General features: G+C 41.7%; 1 protein-coding gene across 15 annotated transcripts in view; it reads right to left on the minus strand.

Moving 5' to 3' along the window:
- The window catches only part of Bru3 (CUGBP Elav-like family member bruno 3), a 714,599-nt gene that overhangs the window by 88,528 nt on the left and 601,109 nt on the right, over positions 1–24,962 (minus strand). For 10 of the 15 annotated variants that reach the window (XM_076775078.1, XM_076775065.1, XM_076775075.1 and 7 more), the window contains exon 1: positions 2,664–3,350. The exons of the other annotated variants lie outside the window; for them this stretch is intronic. In XM_076775078.1, coding sequence (XP_076631193.1) covers positions 2,664–2,714 — 51 coding nt within the window. In that variant the 5' untranslated portion in view covers positions 2,715–3,350. Of the gene's footprint in view, positions 1–2,663; positions 3,351–24,962 lie in introns of those variants that run through there. 15 annotated transcript variants of the gene reach the window in all.

Consider the following 24,962-nt stretch of genomic DNA (forward strand, 5'->3'; position numbering starts at 1 on the left):
TTCTGTAGATTTTTGAGAATCAAAATTTCGCTCGAGTCACATGTAAACAAGCGGATGTCGAATACAGAAGCAATATTTTCCATAAATTGCGCGAGAACTGGGCACCATTATAATTTCTAACAATAGTAAAGAATTAAAACGTTGTAATAAATCTGATTGGATACTTCGATGGTGAAAATGAAACTAAGTACAGTGAACCTGGAACAGATCGTTGGTCCGTCGAGCACGCGTAGCGAACAATTGGTTTTTGTTGAAAATGGGATCGATGGGAAAAGCGAAGGGAGCGACAATATTTTCTATAATAATTCCCGGGTACGTTTTGTAGATACGTGGTCTATATCGGTGTTTCTCGTTCAAGGCAAGCGCGGTGTGTAGGTTTGGTGAACAGGACGTCTGGTTTTAGGATTGATGAGCCAAGCAAAGCAACCGAACCGTGTGGCGAGCTACATTACCACCACGTTATGCGCTGGCACATTCACGTGTGCAGCTGCATTAATTGATGTACGTCTCTGCATCAACACCGACCCGTCTTCTCGTGAGAATCGGTCATGTGTTCTGTTCAATGTTTCCGATACAAACGCGCGGCCGCGCATATAGTTCAGAACGACAGCCCGTCGACGCGAAAGAAGCTCTGATCGACAGAAAAACACGCGTATTTATCAAAAAATAATTTATTTCAAGCGTACGTTCCGCGTTACGCAAAGAAGACTAGTTTTCCCAGACATCGATACGCGAACAAAATCCTGCTGTGACTATCTGTTGCACGCTCTGCTCGTGGAACGTTGTCAGAATATCTACGTGTGTATGTTTATAAATGTGGTAAATCTGCAATGTGTAATGGAACTCTATTCTGAGGAATGTTAGATACAGAACAATTTTGATACGCTTTATTATATTACTGTAAAGTTTTTTCACAAAAGCAACTCAATATTCTAAGAGATATTTCATTTTTAGACTTTTCATAAGTTACGGACTCTGAATAAATTTTCTAAATGTACAAATTTGATTTCAACTGCATACTCCATCAGTTTTGAAGGGCACAAAAATGTTTGGTTTCGATTCAACGAAGAAATTGAAAGGTCAGAATTATTTAAATATTTTACGAGTACCATGAACTGTATCGTCGGTTGGTCGATGACCGTTTTATCCGATAAAGGTGTATCTACTTTGTTCTTGAAATACAACTAGGTATTAAGGCAGATATACACAGATATGTCAGTTGACCGGCCTGTCGCCGAGGTACGAACAGCGGCGTCGACTAGTCGCCGACCTTCCTACCTCTAACACGTCACTGAAATTACTCTCGATCTCTCTACAGTACTAAACTTTGATGGTCAGTGTAGATATTAACTCCGCGAACGGTCATTTTACACGGTAAAAGTCTCTGTATACTCGCACTTTACGGACGTTTCCTAGAAAATTATGCAACTTTCATTTAAAACATTTTCTCACACAGCAAATAGTTATTTGATGTCGCGTAACGACTCTATATAAACCTGCTCGGTTATGTGAACTGCCCTCTGTCGAGATCGTATAATCGTTCTACCGTACAAGGTTACTAATTGTGAGAGATGTAGAACGAAGTTATCTTTAATGCGTTGACTGCCAAACCAAAACGGTACAATTTTTTAGATCAAAATTTTGACATTTTACTATTGTAAACTACACTATTGTAAAATTCATGAATCTTACTCAAATCTATTTCCTCTAACATTTCAACATGAAAATTAATTGTTTTAGTTTCACAGTAAAAAATTCATGGCAGTCAAAGTGTTAAAAGAGCTGAATAATTTCTGTTAAATTAAATTTTGATAAAATTTAATCGCAGATTCTTAGAATAAAAAATGTTTTAACCGCGTTTTCCAGGGGAACGCGCCATCGTGAGTGGCGCCGTTTGGCGTCATCCGATAGACGCGTCGTAAAATCGTGGTTCTCGCGTGTTATCTACCCCTGTGATAAAGATTCACGCGATTTTGTGGCACGGTTCGAGGCATGCCGAAACGTAGACACGCCCGGCGAGCGAGCAGCTGCGTTTCTTCGCGTGCGCCCGATGCACTTGGGTCGCGTATGCGTGCACACGTGCGTTGCGTCCGTCTGTATGCAAAGGTGGGGAGAGGAGGTGCTATTGTAAACGTTCCGCGTACAAGCTGTACGACATATGGATACACGTAACGTAACGGTTGCGCACATGCCCCCAGAAATAACCGCGCGTAAACAGACGCACGAAAATCTTTTACGGGTTCGATGCGCGAGCGAGCGACCGATATAAAAAGGGAACCGTTGGTACATGAAAATTTCGCGGTCGCTCGTAAACTCGCGCGATCTATGCATTTTCGCGCCCGTCTATCGCGACGTCTATACAGAAGAAGCCCCCGTTTTTACGATCGTGCTGTGCATTTTCAGCGTCAGTCATACATCGCGAACGACTCCGTGACGCGAATATCGATGTTCGTAAGAACATCGTCACACCGGTTCTCGCAACTTTTCTATTCAATATCTCACCTGGCTAAATTTCGAAAAAAGACTTTCTCCACTGGTCAAATTATATCGTATGAAACCGAACAGTGTGGGTAAAATTCGTTTAGAAAAGTCGAAATATTTATTTATCTGCGTTTCGTGCATTGCCCATGTAATTTACTTTTAAACTAGGCGTTTCGACTCACCATTTGCAAGTCGTTTCGACGCGACGATACAGCTTCCGCTATATGAACCATTGGTGACAGTTTCGACGCGCACTTTCGCGATCTCGCCGATGGGGGGGAGGAAAAAATAAGATCCACAGGGACACGTCTTCTCACCCGGTCGGGTGAAATCACAGAGAGGAACCGTAGTCGGATAAATGGAAAAAAAAAAGAAAGAACGAGACTCACTGTCGCGTGTCGCGATACGATCACAGCGCAAGACGACACGAGCGCGTTTAATTCGTCGCGCGAACGCGCGCCTCCGAGTATCTCCGAAGCGTCGGTATATTGCACGTGTTTCCGACCACAGCTTTCCACTTCACGAAAAGAGCCACGTTTGTGCGCCTACTTGTTGTTTTCCTTCTTGTTTCCTCCTTCCTCGTTCTCCCTGCACACTCTTACCGCCGATATTCCGCGAACATACGTGTCCGTATAAACTGCGCGTACTTCCGCGCGGATACACGCGCGTACGTGTCCTCTGTCGCGTGTATGTGCGTACGTATACGACGCGCGTACGTATGCAGGAGAGCGTTGATCGGGGAACAGAGAGAGAGAGAACGAGAGAGAGAGAGAGAAAGAGACTGAGAGAGAGAAAGAGAGAGTGGGAAAGAGTGCGCGTCGAGAGTGCGAAGGAGACGGAAGGGACAGAGTTACAGATAAAACCCCGAACGCAGCTCGTCCGCGACTGATTCCCCAGGCCTACACGCACCCTCTAGTTTTCTCCCTTTCATCCCCCACTACCCACCCTCCCGAACGCCATCCCCCTTCTTCCTTCTAAACCTCCTCTCCACTCCCCCCCGAAACCCCACCACCTACTCCCTCCTATAACCTCACCCCCTCCGCGACCCTGGCGGCCCTTCCTCCTTCCAACGTACACCCCCCTTACCCCTCTTTGAGTCTACGCACCCTCTGAGAGAAAGCCCACGCACCCTCGAAGCAGCCGATACACGTCCGTCCCGTTTTCTCTTTTGCTCGCGTTCCGCTTCCCTCTCGTTTTCCGTATTTCCATCTTCCTCCGTTGCCGCTCCCAACCGCCCCATCACTTTTGCTCCCGCCACCCCCGTGTCCTCGTAATTCACCCTCTGTCTTCCTTCATAACCGAGTCTTTCGATTCTCGCCCTCTTTATCCCTTCGCTACGTCTCTCTCTCTCTTTCCCTTTCTCTGCCCGTCTTATATCGATGAAACCCCATAGCATTCGGCCAATCAAACGAGCGCGCGCTACGACGGAACCCTATGTTGTTGTCCCCGAAAAAGAAAGAAAACCGGGACATGGCCGGGGCTGGAGGAAACTTACGAAGGTTAGGCGACCAAGGACCGGGATTTCGACCTTGCGGAACAGGTACGGCCGCGCGTGCACGGGGAAACTCGGATTATTTCGAGAACATTTTTCCTGGCATTTAAATGAAATTAAATATCGAAATCAGCTACTTGGGTTTCTTTGAGATACGATTTTGAAAAGTTTCGTGTGACTTTGGAGGCTGGATTTGATGGAGTAAACTCCGTATCTCCGTTTGTTGTGTGTCTTTTTAATGGTGTGCAAAGAAACTTTAGAAATTTCTGTGTTTGTTGGAGTTGTTTGGAAATACGAATTTTACAGTTTGTATTATTTTTTTAGTTTGAAGTTTACTGATCTACTTTTCTTTATTTTTCTTGGAATACTTTGACGAATTCGTGTTAACTTTTTCGTTTGCAGTTATATTTAGTCAATGAGTCACTCTCATGGGAGAATATATCTAGTAGTATAGAGTACAATAATAGGAGTAGAACTGTAAGGAATTAATTGTTGAATAACCGTACAAATAAATGTTTAAATTACGATCGATGGGAACAAATATAGAAACTTTCGTAAATTAGGCTCGATAGACGTGGAACTTTGTGGCACAATGAAAAGTGATAGTTGTAACACAGTGGAAGGATTTGCTAATATCGACTGTCGGCATCGATTCAAGTCTATAGCCTCGTAACTACCGTTTCAGTGGCATTTCTAATAATATCAGAATTAATGGAAGTATAGGCTGCACTACGTTAGGTATCTCGTACCATAGTTTATGCTCTTTTGTACATGATATTCTCCGTTATTTCATACGAAGATTTAACTGTGTTAATGAACCGTTCCAATGCATGTATTTATTTAACGAGGTAGGACTTAATAATTTTATTATACAATGTTTCGAGTGTCGAACCTACCATAATCAACGTGGATTTTCTACCCGATAAGAATAGTTGATTTTTCGAATTTTGCTCGCTTTTTACAGTCCGTCTACTAATTTTTCAATTTCCTTTCCATAAAAGTTCTTTTATTTCAGGAACAAGACCGCACTAAAGACATAATATAAGGAAAGATTCATTTCCGAGGAAGAGATTCCCAAAGATACCTTTCTTTTCGTTCCGTCTCGAGTACTGGACAACCCATTGAGCTAGAAACAAAATATACCGATGATTAATGATCGCAAACATTGATTTATCACGGAAGAAGTTCGCGTTCCTCGTAGGATCGATGGATTCCGAGTCAGAGTCGAGTTCCCCCTCGTTATTAGAGACATTTGGAAATAGGGGGTTTTTTCACTTGGACCCGGTCCATATAAGGAGATAAACTCGAATCAGAACGCAATGTAGGAAAAGGGAAATATGAAGCACGCGAATGGAGAGGAAGAATGCGAAAGGACCTGCAGTTAACCTCTCGACTTCCTCCCTCCTTTCGACCCGGGATTTGTTGGTCCAGAAGGACCACTCGTATGTACATTCGCAAAACTCTCTACCGACCTCTTATCGCTACCCCTTTTCTCCGCCTGCTCGGCATCCCTCGAGCTCACATTTTTAAAGGGCGCACAAAAGCCACCGGAAATTGCTCCCGGCTCTTCCGACGTTACGAACGTTCTACGCCTGCCTTCCTATCCCGTTGCCTCTCCGTTTTCCTTCGTTCTCTGTTCAATCGGTCTTCCTTTTCTTCTGTTTCTATCCCTCTCCTTTTCTATTCTGCCATCGACGATTTCACGAGTAGGTACTACCTACTGAGGCGGTAAGATTTCCAATAATGGCGGATTTGGATATCGTGCGTGCCGCTTCTGCATCAATTGGACCGCGGATAAAGAAGCAACGACCGACGTAGATACACGACCACCAATGGCGAATTTGATTTTAACGAAACACGATCTAGTTTGGCCACGATAATTCTAATCTGCGTGTGACACGTGACGTCCAGGTCACGCGAATAGGGGATAGGTACAGATTACCGATCGCAAGATAGCATCTAGAAGGAATGCGGGTCCCCATTAGTCAGACGTATCTATTCCGCTATTGAACAGTGCGCCATCTTGTCAAACAAACACGTTAATACGTTCCTTGACCGTTCTCGCCGTAGGCATACGCTTCAGCGAAGTAGAAGATCGCCCTGACCTACAAATCGATCAATCCCTCCAGATATTGGAATCTTTTAATAAATTGACGACTCGACGGAATAACGAAAAATTTTATCCGAAATACGGCGAACGTGGAGAAAAAAGACTTCAAGATCGATAAATATGAATAATATTTCCTTACGATCTGCTTGAAAGAGTTCACAAAATTTTTGTGTGCGACAAATATCGTTTACAGAGTCGTTTTTGCATTCTAATTCGAATAGAGATGTCAAAGTTTCGATGGGATAAAAAATATTTATATTTATGAGATTATAAATGGGAACTGTTAATATTCTATTTTTAACGTCTCTTGAAAGAGTCTTGTCTGAAACCGCCCTTCTTCCTGACAGTGAAAATTACCTTCGACAACAGACAGATCGAGAGGAGGCAACATCTTTCGAAACTGTTGACAAAATATTTACTCAGAGGGAGGCAGAAAGAAACCAAGTGAAAGTTTGCGAGTAAAACTTGAACGAACCGTGCCGCGTTGCTTTTTGATGACTTTAGGGTACTTCGCCTCGAAACGATGAGGTTTGGAAACGACTTTGAAACTCAAACGTCGATATGGAAAGTAAGAGATCTGGGACGTTATGGATTAGGCGATCAATCTCCCCGAAGAATGGGAGGAAATTCACCGGGACAACGAGCGATAAAATAACGTTCCGTCAATTTTTCTTATTATTGATATTACAAGTTGCACGAATCGTAACGTTCTGTTTTTTCTAATACAATTGTAGTCAAATTTACAATGTGCACTGTATATTCAAGCTGCAAAAGATGTAAATAATTTGACTCGAAAGCCGTAATAATTTAGTCGATCCGCAGGTTGTCGACCCTTGACCTAGCCTAGGCCTATAGCTCAGCTAGTGAATGTCATCTGAGACTGTTCGAAACAAGCTTATGGTAGGATGGTAATGGCCGACGTCGAACCGAGACCGGGGATCCTATTCAACTTGTTGAGCTATACAGTCCTCTCAAACACTTGAAAACTATACACGCAGCAATGTACATTTTCCATGATTCCATCTAATCTCTTCAAAGTACTCATTAGTGCTTTTACCCGAGTGAACAAATAAACATAAACACGCGATACAACTTGAATCGTACCACCATCGATATTTTATCAATATATCTACAAGTGTTTAATACATCATCGTATCGATAATTATCAAGTCCATCTCCAACTGTGCGTATCAACAGCCTGCTACGAGTTATTACGATCGTGCACGATAAGAGAAAGACAGAGAGCGTACCCACACGTTATCGTTAAAAAGATATTTGCATTTTACGCGGTAGAGACGTTCTTGTCGACAAACAGCCGTTAACGCCGACCTAGACACATACGTTCCGTGACATTTTTTCTTACCACGCGAGGACAAGCGTTCGGAATAGATGACGGCCTCTACACACTTGACACTTATATACTGGCATTAATTCGATAGAATCCCATGACGTAATCACACGCGATCGATTACGTCAATGGTTGGCAGCTCAATGCGAAGTCGATCGATCTCCCATAAATTACGGATGATCCTCGACTAGCTACGAGACGTCCACTCATTCTCCATCAAGTACGGCTCGTCTGTCGAGTTGTGGGTGCAACGACTAAGCCCTTTATCTGACCCTTCCAGATCCTTTTCGTCTCACGAATCTTCATCGGATCCACTCGGTCATGTCAAACGCATTCATCCTAATGTCTGGGCTCCTCCGGAGAGTTTTGCTCTCAAGAGTCCGCTCTCCAGACTAAAACTTTCCAGTGGACACACCGTTCTCACCATTTATTCTACATCTATCCCCCCTCCTCCTCCTTTAACGGTTTTATTCGTTATTCGAAACTTTACGAGAGTCTTCTTCTATTATTCAATAGTCATACTCAAGTCTATGACCACTAAAGTGTTTAATGGCTAGAAAAACACAAATAAAAGTACTAATGCGTGGTCTAATTAAGAGTTTGCTAGTTTGAAAGCAAGATTTTTCAAAATAGTCTTCTCTCGACAGTATACCATGCAATAATATAATATATGTGTTACGTCTTGTTAAATCTACGTTAATTTGAACTGAAAAACTCAGGGTTCCTTTACCCATAATTTGCAACGTAAGTTAGGGGATGTCTGAATCGGAAGTTGGAGGCGTTGGTAAGGGTTAGATTAGGTTTACTAACCTTGCATACGCCAGGAAACTGCGAGTGACGTTCTGCAATGGACACTGTCTTGCGAATATTCTACTATATCTCCCCCAGGTGGTTGCCCCATCCTTTCCTGAGACCGAAACTCATGCACCCCAACTTAGAAGCGGATACAGACGCGACAGTCACTCTCGAGAGTATAACTGGCACAGTATAACGTGAAAATGAAAAATTCCTGCGATAATCGAGGTTCCATTGTATTCGAATACGAAACGTTTCCATCGAAGATCTTCCACGGGCGAGCGTGCGTCTAAAAAGTGACATTTTCAAAATATATTTCGAATCACGCTCGAAGCAAATTTTGAAAATCGACCCTCTCGATGACGGATTACTCGAGTATTGGAAAACGCCTTTGAAGATCGCGTACGAAATATAAAAGTGTACGCGCGGTGGCTTGACAAATACTCATATAGACGTATCGATGCAAAGGAAGTGGATTTTAACGTTCTCAGGGATAGTATCGATTCGGTATAGGCAAAAGCATCGGTCTCCCGAGGATATTGCAAAATCTGATCACGAACGATATTATCATGGCACGTATATCTAAGCCAGATATTATTCATATACCGTATACGTTGTAAAGAAGCCACAGGCTACAGCGGATGTGTTAGTGGACTCCAAGCAACCCTCGTTGCTAACCCGCGGGAGATCCTTTTACGAGGTTTCTCGGTATCCGAGCCCGCGATTAGCAACCCTTCGTAACTCGTTGCTCGGTACTCGCTTCGCCGACCCTTCAGTCTACGACTCTCCGATATCTTTCGAGCTGCCCCGATTTTCTCGATTCCTTCTTCCCCGTTTTACGACACATTACATTGAACTCGTTTCCCTTAGCCATTATTTATTTAGCTGTCTCCTCTTTTGGTGGCCAACGTCCCTTCTCTTTCGCATTCATGACTCGCGATTACACTCGTAACGTTTATTCTTTTAATATTTAGAGCAACCACTCTATAGAATGGTCGAGGCAAAATAAAATATCGTTCGTCCTCGAAACGAATTAAAACGTTTTGTTCTCAAAATTAAAATATCAAATTAGCATTTAAATTCTACGTTTAGAATAATAATTTTAATAAAGTATTTTGTATATTCCATTTGAAATTGTTAACGTTAACGACTCAAAAAGTTTACAAAGTCTATTTCTACTTAGGGGAACAGTGAACGTGTTGGGAACGGGTATTAAAAAGTATTCGGTAAAAGTCGTTTAATATGTACCATTATTGAAAAATTCACTCTTCGCGCAGTACGTACGACAAGCTTAATCAAAATACGTGTTCGCATCTTAATAATTACGAAGGAAAAATGACGAAAGGGATCGATAGAATCGTGTCTTATTTGAAATATTAATTCTCTTTTTATCGTCGATAAAATAATATATAAAAATGTATTGATTCATTTTTATGACCTCGATTTTCTCCGTACAGTGAGCTCTCGATAAAGTTACAGCGATAACGAATTACAAATATCACACCTTTTTCTCCATCGAGGAGAGTCGAAAAAGAAACGGCAGGTATTTCCATTGTTGGTGATAGAAGTGGGTAATTTCTCGTAACAATCTGTCAAACACATTTTAAGAAAGATAAAACATTCCCAAGACTTATCCTCAAACGTTACCGTGACATTGTACGATAACAAATGATACCAATATCGAAAGTATATTTACTAATTTCTAGTAAAAGGCGTCGTACGTCCAATAATTTTCCGTTTTTTCTGTCGAACGAGGGCTCGTTCGCAACTTTATTTCGCTCTTTGGGCCAACTTTTTTACGATCGAACGGTTCTCGGTTGGAAACCGGCGATAACTGCCAATTCTGAATAACCTGTTGAAAGTCCAGCTGGCGCATCGAGGATTCCGTGGCTTATCTTGAAAGTCGAAAGGCAAAAACGGAGATCATAGATTACGATTGAGCTTGAATCGGTGACCAAACCGATTGAACGTTGAAAAAGCGCAGCAGAGTAGAAGTCAGGCCGGAGCGTTTCAAAGGGGAGAAAAAAAATTAACAGACGCCGCATGCTCCAGGGGTGGGCTTTAGGGAAAAGAGGAAGGGGAGATCTATCGGAGTTAGTCCAGGTGCGTTGGAAGTTAGACCGGCTGCACAAGGTAGAATAACTTTTACACGTATACGCGTATCTCTGATCGAATTCCCAGCGTGTACTTTCTATCTTTTTTTTTTTTTTTGATCGTTCCAACGATAGACACCCACATTCGCGCGGCGCGCGTTCAGAGCGTATTTTATTCGTTAATTCAATTGATAACAATTACTCTACCAAATTGTAACGATATTAATATATTTTCTATATTATTCGTGGAATCATCTAATTCTGTATATCAGGGAAAACAAATTTCAGATAAACGAGATATCCAATAATCTATTTTTATCCATTAGTCTATTTCATTTTTTTGTTAAAAGAGTAACTTCCAGTCGAGGAAAGCGTACCAAGATTATTTTTCAATCGTTACGGTGGAAATTATTATTAGAAAATAATGCGGGTACCTAACATTTCGAAAATATATATTCCCCGTAGAAGAACAGTCGGACCTCGGGTCTTCGTAAATTAATTAAGCTAAGCCGTGGTCTCCGTTCCCTTCGTTTCGTTCCCCGATCTGGCCAGTATTGGCTATAAATAATGGAATTATGTAACTGCGTCATTGCGAGGGAAGGACAAAGAATCGTTCCGCTTCGGCTTTACACCCTACTTCGATTTCTCTTTAAGGGCGTCGTAGTCCACCGATAGTTTTGTTTCTATTTTCGTGTTATCCCCGAATAAAATATTCAAACATAAAAAGAAAAAGGAGAACATCGCTAGAGAGATTCAAGGAAAACGTCGACCTCCTCGAGACGTTCTTGGTTCCCGTGCATCTTTCTTCCCGATAATTCCGATCGTCGCTTCCATTGTCCACGGTTCCCGGCGTATTGTCAACCAAAGCGAGTGTGTTACTTCTTAGGCGCGGCTCGACAAGCTGTATAATCGGCTTCTCGTACAAAGCACGTTATCAAAGTACCTTACCAGTCATAAAGCTCCAGCAAACGACCTGGAGCGGCTTAAAAATAAAGACTACTTTTTGACTATAGAAAGAATTTTTTAACCCTGGAGAGACTTTAAGGTCGTTACTGTCTCTACGCATTTTTATATTATCTTACTTTTCCTTCTTTCGAAGAAATCGTCAGACAGGAATTCGATCTGGCCAGAAACAGTAAGGAGCAAAATTGAACACACAAACATTTTAACAAAAATAAGTTTTTATTAGTTAAATTTTGTTTCTTTTGTATTCTACATGCAAATATTGAATACAAAATTATTTTTGTTAAAATGTCTTATGTGTGTTCAATTTTGCTTCTCACTGTACTTTAGTTCCCACCATTGGAATCAGAAAATTCTAGCTCCATTATAGATTAAGGTCGTTCAATGAAAATTAGCGGAAATATTGTCCAAATTGTGCACTTTTAAAAAATTTCCAAATATCGTTTTCCTTTTTCATCCTCGATTATTAGCTTTGGGAAAATCGGTGGACGACGCGAGGCAGCTTGGCCAACGCTAATATCGTATCGATGGCGTCCTAAATAAATTTTCACACTCCTCCCGACGAACTGACAAATGAGGGCAATCGATCGCGGACATCCGCATATAAAAAAATACGCCGCGTTGTTTCCCCTACTAATGGTGCGCACTCGCCTGTGAAGTTTATTACGTCGCACACTCGAACGAATCGAAAGAAGAATCGATAATTTTCAAATTTCCGTCTCCCTTCTTTTAATAACTGTATCCTATTTTGCAGCCCGTTAGCTTGCATCGTTTACAGCTTACGATTATTCTCTGCTCGGCCATGCGAGTAACACTTTCATGATTTATTATCTCCCTTCTTGTAACGTACGCTGTCTAACCCAAACGCGGCGATATACAAGGCAGATCGCGCAACTCGAACGTTGCTTGTACTTTCAGTGTTGGTCGTACACAAATCCTCCTTTTATCCTGTAAATTTTTTATCCGGAGAGTCTCGAAAATTGATTACAATGCATTTTATAAAACAAGATTATACTCGACTCTTTATAGAAATTGTCTAGAAAGAAATGTCGAATACCGAATAACAAAGAAACAACTTTTGATTCGTTATTAATTTGTTCGATGTAAAACACGAACACAGTAAGAATCGAACAATGAAATTATCGATCACGTCGGACGAACAAAAGCTTATCCGAATAACCGTTCAATCGAATAAACGTTCGGAGGAAATTGCTGTGCAGGATTGTTATTTATTACTTAGAATTGGAATAAAATCCCGCCCGTCTACGGTGCTTTTTCGAAGAACGAACCAGATAAAACATCAAACGAGCGAACCTTGATCTACATACGCCGCGTTCCTGGAAAGTAAATTACAATTCCTTTTCGAAGAATGTCCGGTTGTATATCATAATCAGATGCTATCGTGGTATATCGACGTAATTAATCGACTCGTTTCCCCTGATTTTAAACTCCTTCACAAAGCTGGAAGAAAATGTTTACAAAGAAGCTGAATGCATCACTTTGATTAGAATGAAAGAAATATATAATTGCGTGTCCCAACTATATATTTATAAAATATATACTATAATCGTCCCAAAAATAAACTCCATTAAATTTGGATGTTTTGAAATATTTTATCTATCGGGTCCAGTGATTTTCTGCAGACAACGAATAAACGAATGCATAGTTCCTTGGATATTAACCCTGAAGTGGATTATTGGGGTTGCCACGACCCTCCGCAAGTTTAAACTAATAATTATTTGAAAATTTATGCAATCCTCCATTAGTTCATAATTTTTTAAATGCTTTAAGGGAAAGTTGATTTCCATTTACCAATTTGATAAAAATCAACATTAAGTATAGTAATTCAGTTGAGATAGGGAGTCCACTTAAGGGTTAACATCTCGATCCATTGTCGAGTTCTCCATAATTTTTTGTTATTCTTGGTCGTTTGTACCTACTATTTTTTCGAAAAATTTGTTCGTGAATGGAAAGCGAAAATCGTTGCAATGTGAGTGAACGTCGCTCGTATCGCGTAACCGTGAGACATTAAAATTCTGTTTCGCGGTTCCGTAATATCGAATGAAGGAAACCGCGCGACGCATCCGTCGATACTTCCCTTCTGTAAGGACTCCGGGGTCCAAAGCTTCTCGACATCAAAGCGCTGACGCCGCGCGTGTAGAGGCTGCGCGAGTCTGGTGCTAATTTGTCGTTAGCCGAGAGTTGGTCGCTTGTCAGTGACAGCCGGACGCAGGGGCGGCATTGTTGAGGTCGCGTGGCAGGAGGGTCACCGAAGCGGGTGGGATGGAAACAAGGAAAGAGGGTCGCTAGGTGGTTAAGCGTCGGAAGCTGAATTAGGGGTGGTTTGATAAGTCTGATCGTACAACACGAATGGAGTTGTATCGAAGTTCGTAGCGAGAGAGGCTGACGCTAAGACGCTAGGGTGAAAACGCTGGCTCGTAAGAACGGGGGTTTCCCCTTCTTGCAAGCGGTCAGCGCGAAGCATGGCGAAACGAAGGAGAACCGTCGTGGGTGGTGTTGGCGTAGCCCGATGGTACACCGATGTCGGTGGCCGCGGCAATGGCGGTGGTGCTCGCGCGCCTTGCGTCGTTCCCGCGTTGAATTATTGAGACACCATCAGATCGATGTCACAAAAGGAAAGCGGTCGTGCGGCTTGAAATGACGGGCTTTCGCGTCACTCATACATTATGCACGCAGCTGCTACTACGTTCCGTGCGCTACGTATATTCGTCGGCTGATACACACGAAAAAAAAAAAGACAGAAAGCGCCATGTACCGCCGTCCCCGCCTCCTTGTACACGAACCATACATACGTCCCTGCTGGGTTTCTCTCGTGATTACGGTGGACTCTAGTGACTACCAGGTGGGAAGAAGGCAAAGAATGGCGACGAGGTCAGGTGTGACGAAGGCCTTTGTTTTTTTTTCATACGCTCGGAAAATGGGATGGACGAACGAGAGAGAAGAAGATTATTGTACAAATAATAATATCGCGCTGGCGTTGCGTGACCATACCGTACCTGCATATTGTTGCCTGTAAATGATACTAATGCACTGTTCATCTTGACACGTTGATGAGTAGCATTATTCTTCTCGATCAACTACCGAGGTGGCTTAAATTAGAGTAAGGATTATTTTCCTCTGAATTAATAATTCTATGGGCGACCCAAGTAATAAGATAATTTGACAGTGAACCTAAACTGAAAAGCGAATGTTTGTCAATATTTAAAAAATTCGTGTCTCACGAATTCTATCTTCGAAAGTGTCGACGATATCAGAAAATGTTTGAGACATAAACTAGAAGGTTTCGAAGGGTGTAATTTTAAAAAAATGGTGTCGTATATCTTTTAATACAGCATTCGATGTGACGACAGGCGCAAAGGCGGAGAAAAGGATTCTCTGTCGCAATAACGAAAGCACTCGAACGTTTCCATTCTTTCTAAATAATCAGGATTCTGTAAATCGCTTGGGACCATGCACGTGGGCACGAAGGGTTTTAAACGCGTTGAATGCTTGCAGAACGCCGAGGAAAGGATCACTCGAGTGTTTAACCAAATTGTAAGATCCATTAGGTCGGAAAATGCGAAACCCGTGTTCACCGATGCAGGCGTAATACTTTATTCCTTGTATTGCCTCGTTCGAAAGTCTTTGGAGCATAACGGGACCATTGCACGGAAGAAAAGAGGAAGAACAACTATGCATCCAGATCGCATAGTTTAGAGCCAGCGTTCTGCTTACACTCTTGATACGTATTATTATTTCTATATGCATGTGTGTGCTTTGCGTAAACGCCGCGACAAAGAGATCTGAGAAGCTCGCTCGTTAATAAAATTAAATTTGAATAATAGTACTTTGCTATTTATGTACTCTCGTACTCGTTTAGATTATTTTACATTTATCAGTGTACTTCTTGACATCAAATAAAGGAAACTAAAGCGAACGTATAAGTCATATCAAGTCAATTTACTTCATTTTAACTTTCTGAAAATAGTATAATTACAAATTCTGTAGAATTTTATGTATCATCGAAGCGTTCTAAATATTACATCGTCGCGAAAGCGTCGTTTCTCTTGGTCAAGACCACCGAAGTAAAAGTTACGATAGTCGATTTTCCCCTGTATATTTAACGAGTAGAATTATCATTCTCGACGTTAGTTGTTTCTCGTACTTCTCATCGAAGAAAGTATTTTTTTTTTAAACGTCCACATTAACCTGGTCGTTTATAATACGTGTCCGTCTGCGTACGTCTATTCTTACCCGCGTGGGGTCATCTTTAGCGTGTGTCGAACAAGAACAAAGTTTTAGTGGAACATTCTCACATTACTAATGGAGGGGAACGTTGAATAATTTAGAAAGCAAAAGTACACTTTATCTCTCTCTCCCTGGATCTGCCGCTATCAGCGTTTGACGATCGTTCGCACATTCCTTTGTTTACTTTACGATAACTATCATCGATCGTTACGACGACCATTATTTTGAGCCCATTGAGGTACCCGTGGGTGTAATGGGTTCATAAAAATTCCGGGGAAATCTATCGGTTTCTCGTTCGTTCGTACCGAATTCGTGGTCCTGGGATTAGGGAACTCGAATAAAACAATTCGTTCAAATCTTCGTTATTATTCGAAGTAAGGTTTTCTCTTCGTGGTTAATAAGTAAAACAAGCGAAAAATGCGAGAAACCCCCGTACGCAGAAATAATTACGATTTAACGTTTAACCGTGATGGGCGGTCATAATAAATTGCGTCAACGATAGTGGCGATAAGTGACATAATTCACCAAGGTACCCTAGAGGTTATTTATTTTTCAGGAAGTCGAGATAAGGAATAATTACTCGATGCGTACATCGATAATATATTTCTTCCTTTTTTAGCCGGAAATAGGTCGAAGCTACCCCTCGGTCGTGAATTATTTAATCCACGCTTCGGTTCCAAATTATTTTTAGTCCCCGACCCTTCGTAAATTCATAAAATCGCTAGTACTTCGAACAGAAAGATTTTCCAACTCCTTCCAAGGATAAAAAATATCCCTCTCGGATATCCAGGCTGGTTTTAACGCGGCAAAGGGACGTTCACTTTATACGCGTGTAAAATTTCAAATTATTCGGCCCATTTGTTCCCAGAGACGTTACGTCAACGAGCTCGAAAAATGTTCCGCGAAGTAAAAACGCCGCTGAACTTTGCACCGGCGCGATATCGGCGTGTACAGTTCCGTTCAAAGTCGTATAACTCGTCCAATTTCTCGAATTTCGTCGTAATTCCTCGGAAAATTTCTATCGTAGACTGGAAACGGATTCCTCGAAGCGAGGAATACTCGAAAACGTCAACGGCGGATCGACGACGCGATCGAATCGATCGTAGACGTACCAATTAAAGATCAATTTTCTCCCCGGAAACATCTGTTCGACTAAATGCCAACCGACGCCGCAACCAAAAGCATTAATCGTCATATACACGTCGAAGATAAACGGCCGTGGCTATAAATTTCATTCGTATAACCGCGGCGAGCTTTAACGGGGATCAATTTAGGCGTCGATTAATATGCCGTGTTATTAATCGCGTTCGTCTAACCTGGCTACTAATTATAGAAGTAAGCTGCACTTCGAAAACGAGGCGAAAGTGCGGAGGGGTGAATCTAATTGCCGTTCGATACTCGAGAGCGAGACACTTAATTCGGTTCCCTCCCGCTCTGTTTTCATAGCTGCCTCGCAACCCTACCCTCAGTCGCGTCCTCTTTTTTTTTCTGTCCCCCTTCTGTCCCTTCTCCTCGTCGTTCTCCACCTCCCCCCCAGTCACTTTGCCGTTTCATCCAGCGCGTTGCGCGGTAATCAGATTGCCGCTTAATGCCCGTGAAACTAAATAAAAATGCAATAGAGCGTCCCTAGGTTATTGAAATCCACTTTTCCGCGGCGCAGTGCGCGAACTGCGAGCCGTGATATATCGATTCGTTCGCCTTGAGCGGTGACCAACTCGAAAACACATCGGGCTCCGCGATCGGAATTGCGGCCGGGGCGGAAAGTCGATCGGGACAAGCTGTCTTCGGCGCGACGCGGTTACGTCAGTGGGTGGGGAGGGGGGTGGGGTGTGAGGGGGGTGGGGTGTGAGGGGGGTGGGGTGTGAGGGTGGTGGTTGCTTTCCCAAAGTTCTTCGAGAAAACTTGACCGAGACGCATGACGTTGACGCCGCGTGGGGGCGAGGGCGGTTAAACTTTCTGCCACAGAGAGAGGCTTGGCGAACGAATTCTATTGAGAAGCGGAATCAAAGCGTAATGCCGAACCGAGAGATTACGACGCTCGAAAGTACAGAGAGCGGGGATAATCGAGTTTTACGCGGACTCCGTCGCTCTTTCCTTACTTTATATTTTTCAAACATCTTTCGAGCGTTTAAATGTACAGAAACCATTAACAAGAAAATGTTGTCTAATACTTTCTTGTAGGTATACATGAGCTCTACTTCACAAATAAATTTCAATGAAATACACTGGCTATTGTAGGAGTTATGGACGTTAGAAAATTGGAGCATCTTTATGGAGTTTTTTTCACTTTACAGTGTCAAGGAACAACTTTTTCAATATTGTTAGAATTTCTACATACTCTACACTAAAATACGTGTTGTTTGCATTTTGAAACATTAAAATCCTTCGATCCGTTCAGGAGTTATGATGTTTTAAACATACGCATGAAATTTCAGGGGAATCAATCAATGCATGATCAGACATTGTATTTTCGGTAAAGAATTTTTCTTCTCGAAAGTGCGTAGGATTTCGAGGGTATGTCTATTTACCAAAAATGATTATAATTGACCCCTGTAATTAAAAATAATTTTTTCAGAACGATTTGAAAATTTTTAATTTCGTCGAAAATTTCTGCACCTACTGAATTTTTTTCTCGAAAGTACGTAGGATTTCAGGGGTATGTGTATTCACAAAAAATGTTTATAATTGACCCCTTGGACTAAAAATAATTTTTTTAGAATGATTTGAAATTTTTTAATTTCGCCGAAAATTTCTCCGTCGATTTTTCTTAAAACTTTGTTTTTGATTTTGAAAAAACACAACTATGGGTAATGTAGTAATACAATTTATTAATAAAGAATAAAATATATAAAATTCTTACGCTTTAGATTTATCGAAGTAGTCCAGGTAAATATGATTAAAAATTGAATCTATCGTAAAAGTTAATTAGCGTAACACAATTAAAGAGAGTTTAAAAATAATATTACAATTTTTTAAATTATATCTTCCATTCTTAGAAGTATATCTGTCAAATTTGATAAGTATTCGATAAAGTGTGTTCCGTCGTTAAACTATAAAAGGCTATTAAGGTACGTTCGGATGCTGTCGTAAGCCACGGTAAATGCGAATGCTGGGGCTCGTAATTTAAACTCGCGCGTAGGTTTGTCCTGATATCAAAAGAGGTCGGCTACCCGGGACGTTTATGCACAATAATAACAGGCGAATACAATTTGCAGGCGGCGACGAAAGATAATAGCGGCACCCGGAGACGTATTAAAGGTGAATTGCGAAAACAACGGCCAACAAGCAGCACCGTACTCCGTTGGCAGATGACCGACGAGTTGCGAGAGCTCCTCTGGGCGTCGTTGACCTTTGAGTGACCCAACGTGACAGCCCGTAACGACTCCAAGAAACCCTCGGAGACCCGTCTTGATGAGGGTCCAAGATGGATGCCCGGCAATAGTTTTCGCGCCCCAGAATTCGTGAGTTTTTTCAGAACTCCTGGAGAATAGAAACGCTTAACAGGGGGTTTATATTTCCCCTTCATATCATCAGAAATATTTTATAACGCGTGGGTTTTCTCTATTCAGCGACGATACAGTTCACATTTAAATTTGATCGAATTTAAATTAAAACCAAATGACACCTCTTTCAAGTACGATGCCCACGAATAAAATAAAGTTTAGAAATTTCCTGCGTCTCTGTGATTTAGATCAATTTCGTAGTTAAAGACAAGAAGGACAAGTTAGAACGTACAACGATACGATTTAATTTCCTTATTCCGCTCCGTGTACGTTGAAAACCAAACGTGGGCGAGCGTACAGTTTTTCAGAATTTTCAAACGTCTGTTCTCGTATCCGTCGTCGCGGCACAGAAAACACTGACACTCTCGAAACCGAGGTTTCCGTGTACTTGTTTCGCCTTTCTTCTCTCATTATTCTCTCCTTTTGTTTCTCTTTTCCGTTCCTTTATCAACCGTGTCTTCTTGTCGTCTCTGTTTTTCAGCGGAGTTTTCAGTACATTACGACCCCCCGTGTATGCATTAACCGTAATTTCAAATTACAGCCCCGCGCACTTTTTACTCGCTGCCCTCGCCGACAATTATGCGGTCCGTATGAACGGAAAAAGGAAAGCGCCGAGATAAAGTTCCGTTTTGTAAAATATGTCACCTCTCGTCTCTGTTACTTGATATTAAATACGTACGTTTGAGGCAGCGCGAGCAACGAAATTTTCTGCTATCGTATTTTGTCCAAGACGTTTGTCGGATAGTTTGCTTTGGAAAGTGTGACGAAATTAAACTTGTTTAATTTTCAGATGTATCTACATCTTTTTGATAGGTTCCAGGTCGAGTCAAGATCCCAATGGTCAATGTGAACCGTGAACCTCGCATCGATTCCAAGCTGAAAAAGTTTCTCGATTGCGTGGTATCTGGTACGCGCGAAGACGAACAAGAGGAACCATAATTTTACAGTTACTCAATATGCAATCAGTTAATAAGGCAGTGCTTGATGATCCGTAGATATATCGGCGCCTGCAGCTAACGCAAACGAACTTTGCTTCATTACCTCTTTGAATATTCAGGAGTTTCGCGCGTGCCTCTGGCCATTTACTGGAACTCAATATGTTTGGAAATATGTAGATAGCTCCATAAATATCGATGGTGCTTAAGGGATATTCCTAGTAAGAGGATATACTGGAGGTCGCATCATTGTGCAGCGCAGCCTCAAAATCGATAGAATTTGAAAAAGCTTCTCCATTGAAAATACTAGGTATCGTCAAGCTAGTTATAGTCTATAATCGAATAAATTTTCCGATTTTAAAAGTGCACAGTCGAATTGCACGACCAGAAATTCGTAAGGACTTTGATCCGAATTTTGAGCATATCCACGGTCTTCGTTTGCTTAGCAATTTAACAGCTTAGTTACCATTTCTAATCCGGCGAAATCAGCAGTGACAATTCTCCTTAGGAGAGGAGTTCGCGGGAAGAACATACGTCTTATTCGGGATCCCATTTAACCCTGAGTAGCATGCGAAATGGAACGCCGTCGTATAACTTGGAAAGTCATTGCGCAAGTTGTTATTTCGTAACATTGAACTATGCTCGGTGGAAATGCATAAATGTAAATGGCGACGCACTGGAATGGACTTTGAGGTCAGATGCAAAGTTCAATTTAAAGACGAGGGAACTTGGTAGATCGTGTTTGTAATTAATAAAGAGACTCGTAAAGAATGTTTGATTTATACGGAATGTTCAGAAATACGGTTTTAAAAATTCAGATTAATATTTCAGTCTCGTTGATATCGTTAAAATAAATATACGAACTCGCGTTTATTTCTTCGAGCTGTACAGTTGTTTTTATGTTTTGCCAAACACCGACAATTGAAGAAAAAGCAGCGAGTACGAACGAGAAAGAATGAACGGGGTAATCGCAGAAAGGAACAGCGTGCGAGAAAGAGTAAAAACGAGGAAGAGGGAAGAGCAAATCCGAGAAAATGAGATTTAACGAGGCAAACGTGGCTTTTTCGTCTTTTTTGTCCACAGAAAATCAAAGATTGAATGAAACTGCTAACTTTTGAGTAATTCTTCTGAAATTGAATGACGATATCGTTTGAATAAATACTAGCTCGAGCCGGGAGTCGCCTTTCACCATCGACGAATCTCCCAGGTGGTGGGGATAGAAATGGTCATATAGGGGATCGAGTCAGGCGATCTTACATGGAATCTTTACTACATTCGATCTAATTTCTCATCTTCGGTTCGTCTGGGAAGCGTTCAAAGTTAATTTTTCTAATACGATCTCTAAAATAGCATTGACAAAGTGGCTCGAAGGTGTCACTCGATCTTCTTCGAATGTTCGTGTGCTTTCGCGCGCAATGAACGGGAAATATCGAACATTCTCCATTAATAATATGTCGGCTCTTTCAGATATTTGGAAGAATATAACTAATGAAATGATATTAATTTTTATGATTTTGTCAACCCATCGTAGAACACAAAATTATAAATTTATTCACGTAATGGAGAACACTTGCTGACCAGTGTAATTTAAAAAAAAAAACAAGATTATTTTAGCAACAGATTTGTATACGTATTTTTAACTATTTAATCCCGCCAGATTTCGGTTTCAATGATCGTGTGGATGTCACGACGTCATACAGGTGTTGCTAAAGCGGCGGACAGATAATCCGAAGTATCGACGTGCAGTCCTACAAGGACACACCACTATCAGAAGGCAATTCATATTAAAGTCCCGCGGGATCGGTTGGGATTGGTCCGGTGAATCTGGGACAGGCAGTTGCCACATTGAGAGTCGTAAAGTATTCGAAGAGAGAGGTGATCCCGAAGGTTTTCAACCTACACGGGAAAAGCCGAAGGCAGTTGAGGATGGCAGAAGGCAGAGAAGACAGTTCTATGGGCTGGCTTATCGCTCGCGAACAGGCACGCTTTTTCCTCCGGCTCTTTTTCCACTTTCTCTCCCTTTTCCCTTTCGCCCAGACCTTCTCGCATCTTCGATGTTGTCCATTCTCTTCTGCGTCATTTTCTTCGCGCCACGACACCCCCCTTTCTTTGTCTTTACACTCGTTTTCCTATCACCTGTAACACTTAACCCTGGAAACGACACACTGTGGGACCCTTCACGACTCCGGATAAATTTTCCATACATTTCTTTACTCGTTGGTTCGACAAAAGATTGCGAAAACTCGTGATATACGTTTATTGGGAATAAATATCATTTTTCGAAAATCTCTCATGGTAGCATTCTCCTATAAAGGCTTTGTTTCTCTTTAACTTTTTTTGAAGAAACGATAGTAATATTATTTCCTGTATAATTTCAAACGAAGTTTGTCATAGCATCTCAGGGAATAGGGATATTGAATACATGGCTGGTCCTTGTTCTTTCATGTTACGCGAACTATTTAATATTTTAACAAACACCTGAATAGGGGGTCAATTATTTTTCTGTCCTATGTAGCCTCATTAAAATCGGTGCATAACATATCATGCGGTCCCCTTGTTAGACAGGGAGAGAAGTGAAATTTAATCGCTTTTATCTCCCCTTGGAACGAGACTCGAGCTTTGTTTATATTGTAGAAACAACCGAGAAACAGATCCGAGAATGAAATTGTGAGAGTAAGCGATAAACGGTCGGGGCACTCGTACTTGTGATTATCCGCAGTATAAAAATCTCGTGGGTCCTGTTATGGGTGGCTGTATAATGATAGTATATTTAATAATGAAAGTATTAAATACAAGGCTAAGTCGTTAGTAACTCGACACAGTATCGGTTACGTTTTGAGGATGGAATCGTAACCATCAGGAGCGCAAATAAATATTGGCAATTAAATTTCACAATAATATAACGCAGCAATTCGTCGCGAATGATTGATATTTCGCAAAATAAATAACGACGATGAGGCGATGTATTTCCACGGAACGTAAATTAAGCTTTTGTACCTAATTTTGGGAAACAAGCGGGCAAACAGCGAAGCGATAAAAGGGGTCACGTTATTTGGTAGCGACGTTGCGTTGCATAAGTCTTCTCCTTTCCTTTAATCCGAGAGAACAGCGTAGGCAGCAGCTATTTCTCGTGAAAGAAGAGGCGGGGTGACGGTAGCCAGACAGAGACAGAGAGATGGAAGGGAACGGTCGGGACGTTTTCCAGAAAAATAACGACTCTAATAATCTCGGTAGGCAGGTCGATTTCTTCCCACCCCCTCTCTTTAACCTCCCTATTTCCCTACAGCAGTCGTTTTTCGGAATCACGTCTCCCGTGAAACTGTTTTTGGGAAAAGTTTTCGGTCTCTCGTTCGTTCTCTCGCCAAAGGCCTCCATCCTTCTCCTTCTTTGACACCCGGGGGAGATACCGGAGCCCAGATATTTCGAGGGTTTCCCATTTTCACTGCCGGGGGCGAGGAATATGGGGCCAGGCGAATGGGGATGGAAACGAGCACGATTCGCATGGGGGAGAACCTCGACCTTCCACCAACCTTCATCCGGAACTGCCGGATAATATCGATCCGAAACATTCGAGCGTGGGTTGACTGTATCAACGTACAAGACCCGGAAGAGAAGAGAAGAGGGTCAATTATCGGGGTTCAGTACCTCGAATGTCTCTTCTCTTCTTCCTTTCTTTGGTCCAATTGTAACGCCTGTATTCGATGGGGCCAGAGAAACCTTCTCCGCGCACCGTTTTAAATTCCTGCCTCTCTATTCGGTATCATTATCCCCAGAGAGAAATAGGTCACGCAAAAATTACGTAACAAACTTTTCCCACGGACGACGATGTACAGACTATTCAAAGAAATTCTTTCAATGCAAAGTCTATCTTTACATTTTGGAATAATTGTTTCGAAATAGACCCCTCTTTTTCCACTGAATTTGTTTTTAGTACACTGTCTAATAATTCTAATTATTTCGTACTTTCTCGTGTCGTCACATAATTTATTTCCCGGATCGTACTTTTTTTTTTATCCAAGAGGATTACATTCGCTACCAGCGATGGACATAGTCGTTCTTATCTATACCTGAACTCTAAACAAACATAAGATTAGACACGATACAGACGATCACGAGAATGATATGATATACACGTGTGGCAAACACTGGCAGGTGAAGTCACGCATACGGTAGCCGCGAAGTCACGTATTCGTGACAGCTGCCGTGAAAGTGCTAAACGGATTAGGACACGGAATACCGCGATATTTTTTTTATGCTCAAACAACGGGTTGCAGAAGCGTTCCCATTAGCAGGGCCACACGTAAAATGCTACCATTTCCACGTTAGAATAATAGGCGGACATTGATAGTGACACGATAATAAACACCCTACGAGTGCAGAAGTGTGTACTTGTGCTAGATTCGAATCTAAATGCACCTTCGAAACGACTCTTCCGTTTGCACTCGATATATTGCAAATATATATTTGTCCAAGATAGAAGTTTACGAAAATATGTAGTTCCATAGAACAGAATAGAGTGGAATTTAAATTCGTGAAAATTTTGAGACATCGACGAAGCAAATTGCGATTATAAATATTTTTAATTGCGCTAACACGCTTCTAACGTAACGCGGCAAATTGGAGGACGCCAGAGACAGGTTTATTGCTGCAGTTAATAAAAAATGTAGAAAGTGATAAGACGTTGGTAATTAAATTTTTAAAAGCAATTAAAGCGATAAACTTCCTTACGATGAAAAATGCTCGAAAGTTTCTCTAAAGTAATTACCGGTTCCTTTATCGACGCATCGCGCCACTATTATCCTCGATACACACTCGACGAACAATTATAGTACAGATTCACGGAATTATTAAGTCGTTTTGTGTGACAGTGGCAAATATGTACGTAATTTTAACTACTAACGCAATTAAGGCGGCTTAATCTTCGTCAAATTTACAAACAGCTCGATCTAATTATTAATCCACGGTATTTGCGTTATCCTGGACATGCCATGATT

This window comes from Colletes latitarsis, chromosome 10, assembly GCF_051014445.1.
Source record: "Colletes latitarsis isolate SP2378_abdomen chromosome 10, iyColLati1, whole genome shotgun sequence".
In the NCBI taxonomy this organism is placed as follows: Eukaryota; Metazoa; Arthropoda; class Insecta; order Hymenoptera; family Colletidae; genus Colletes; species Colletes latitarsis.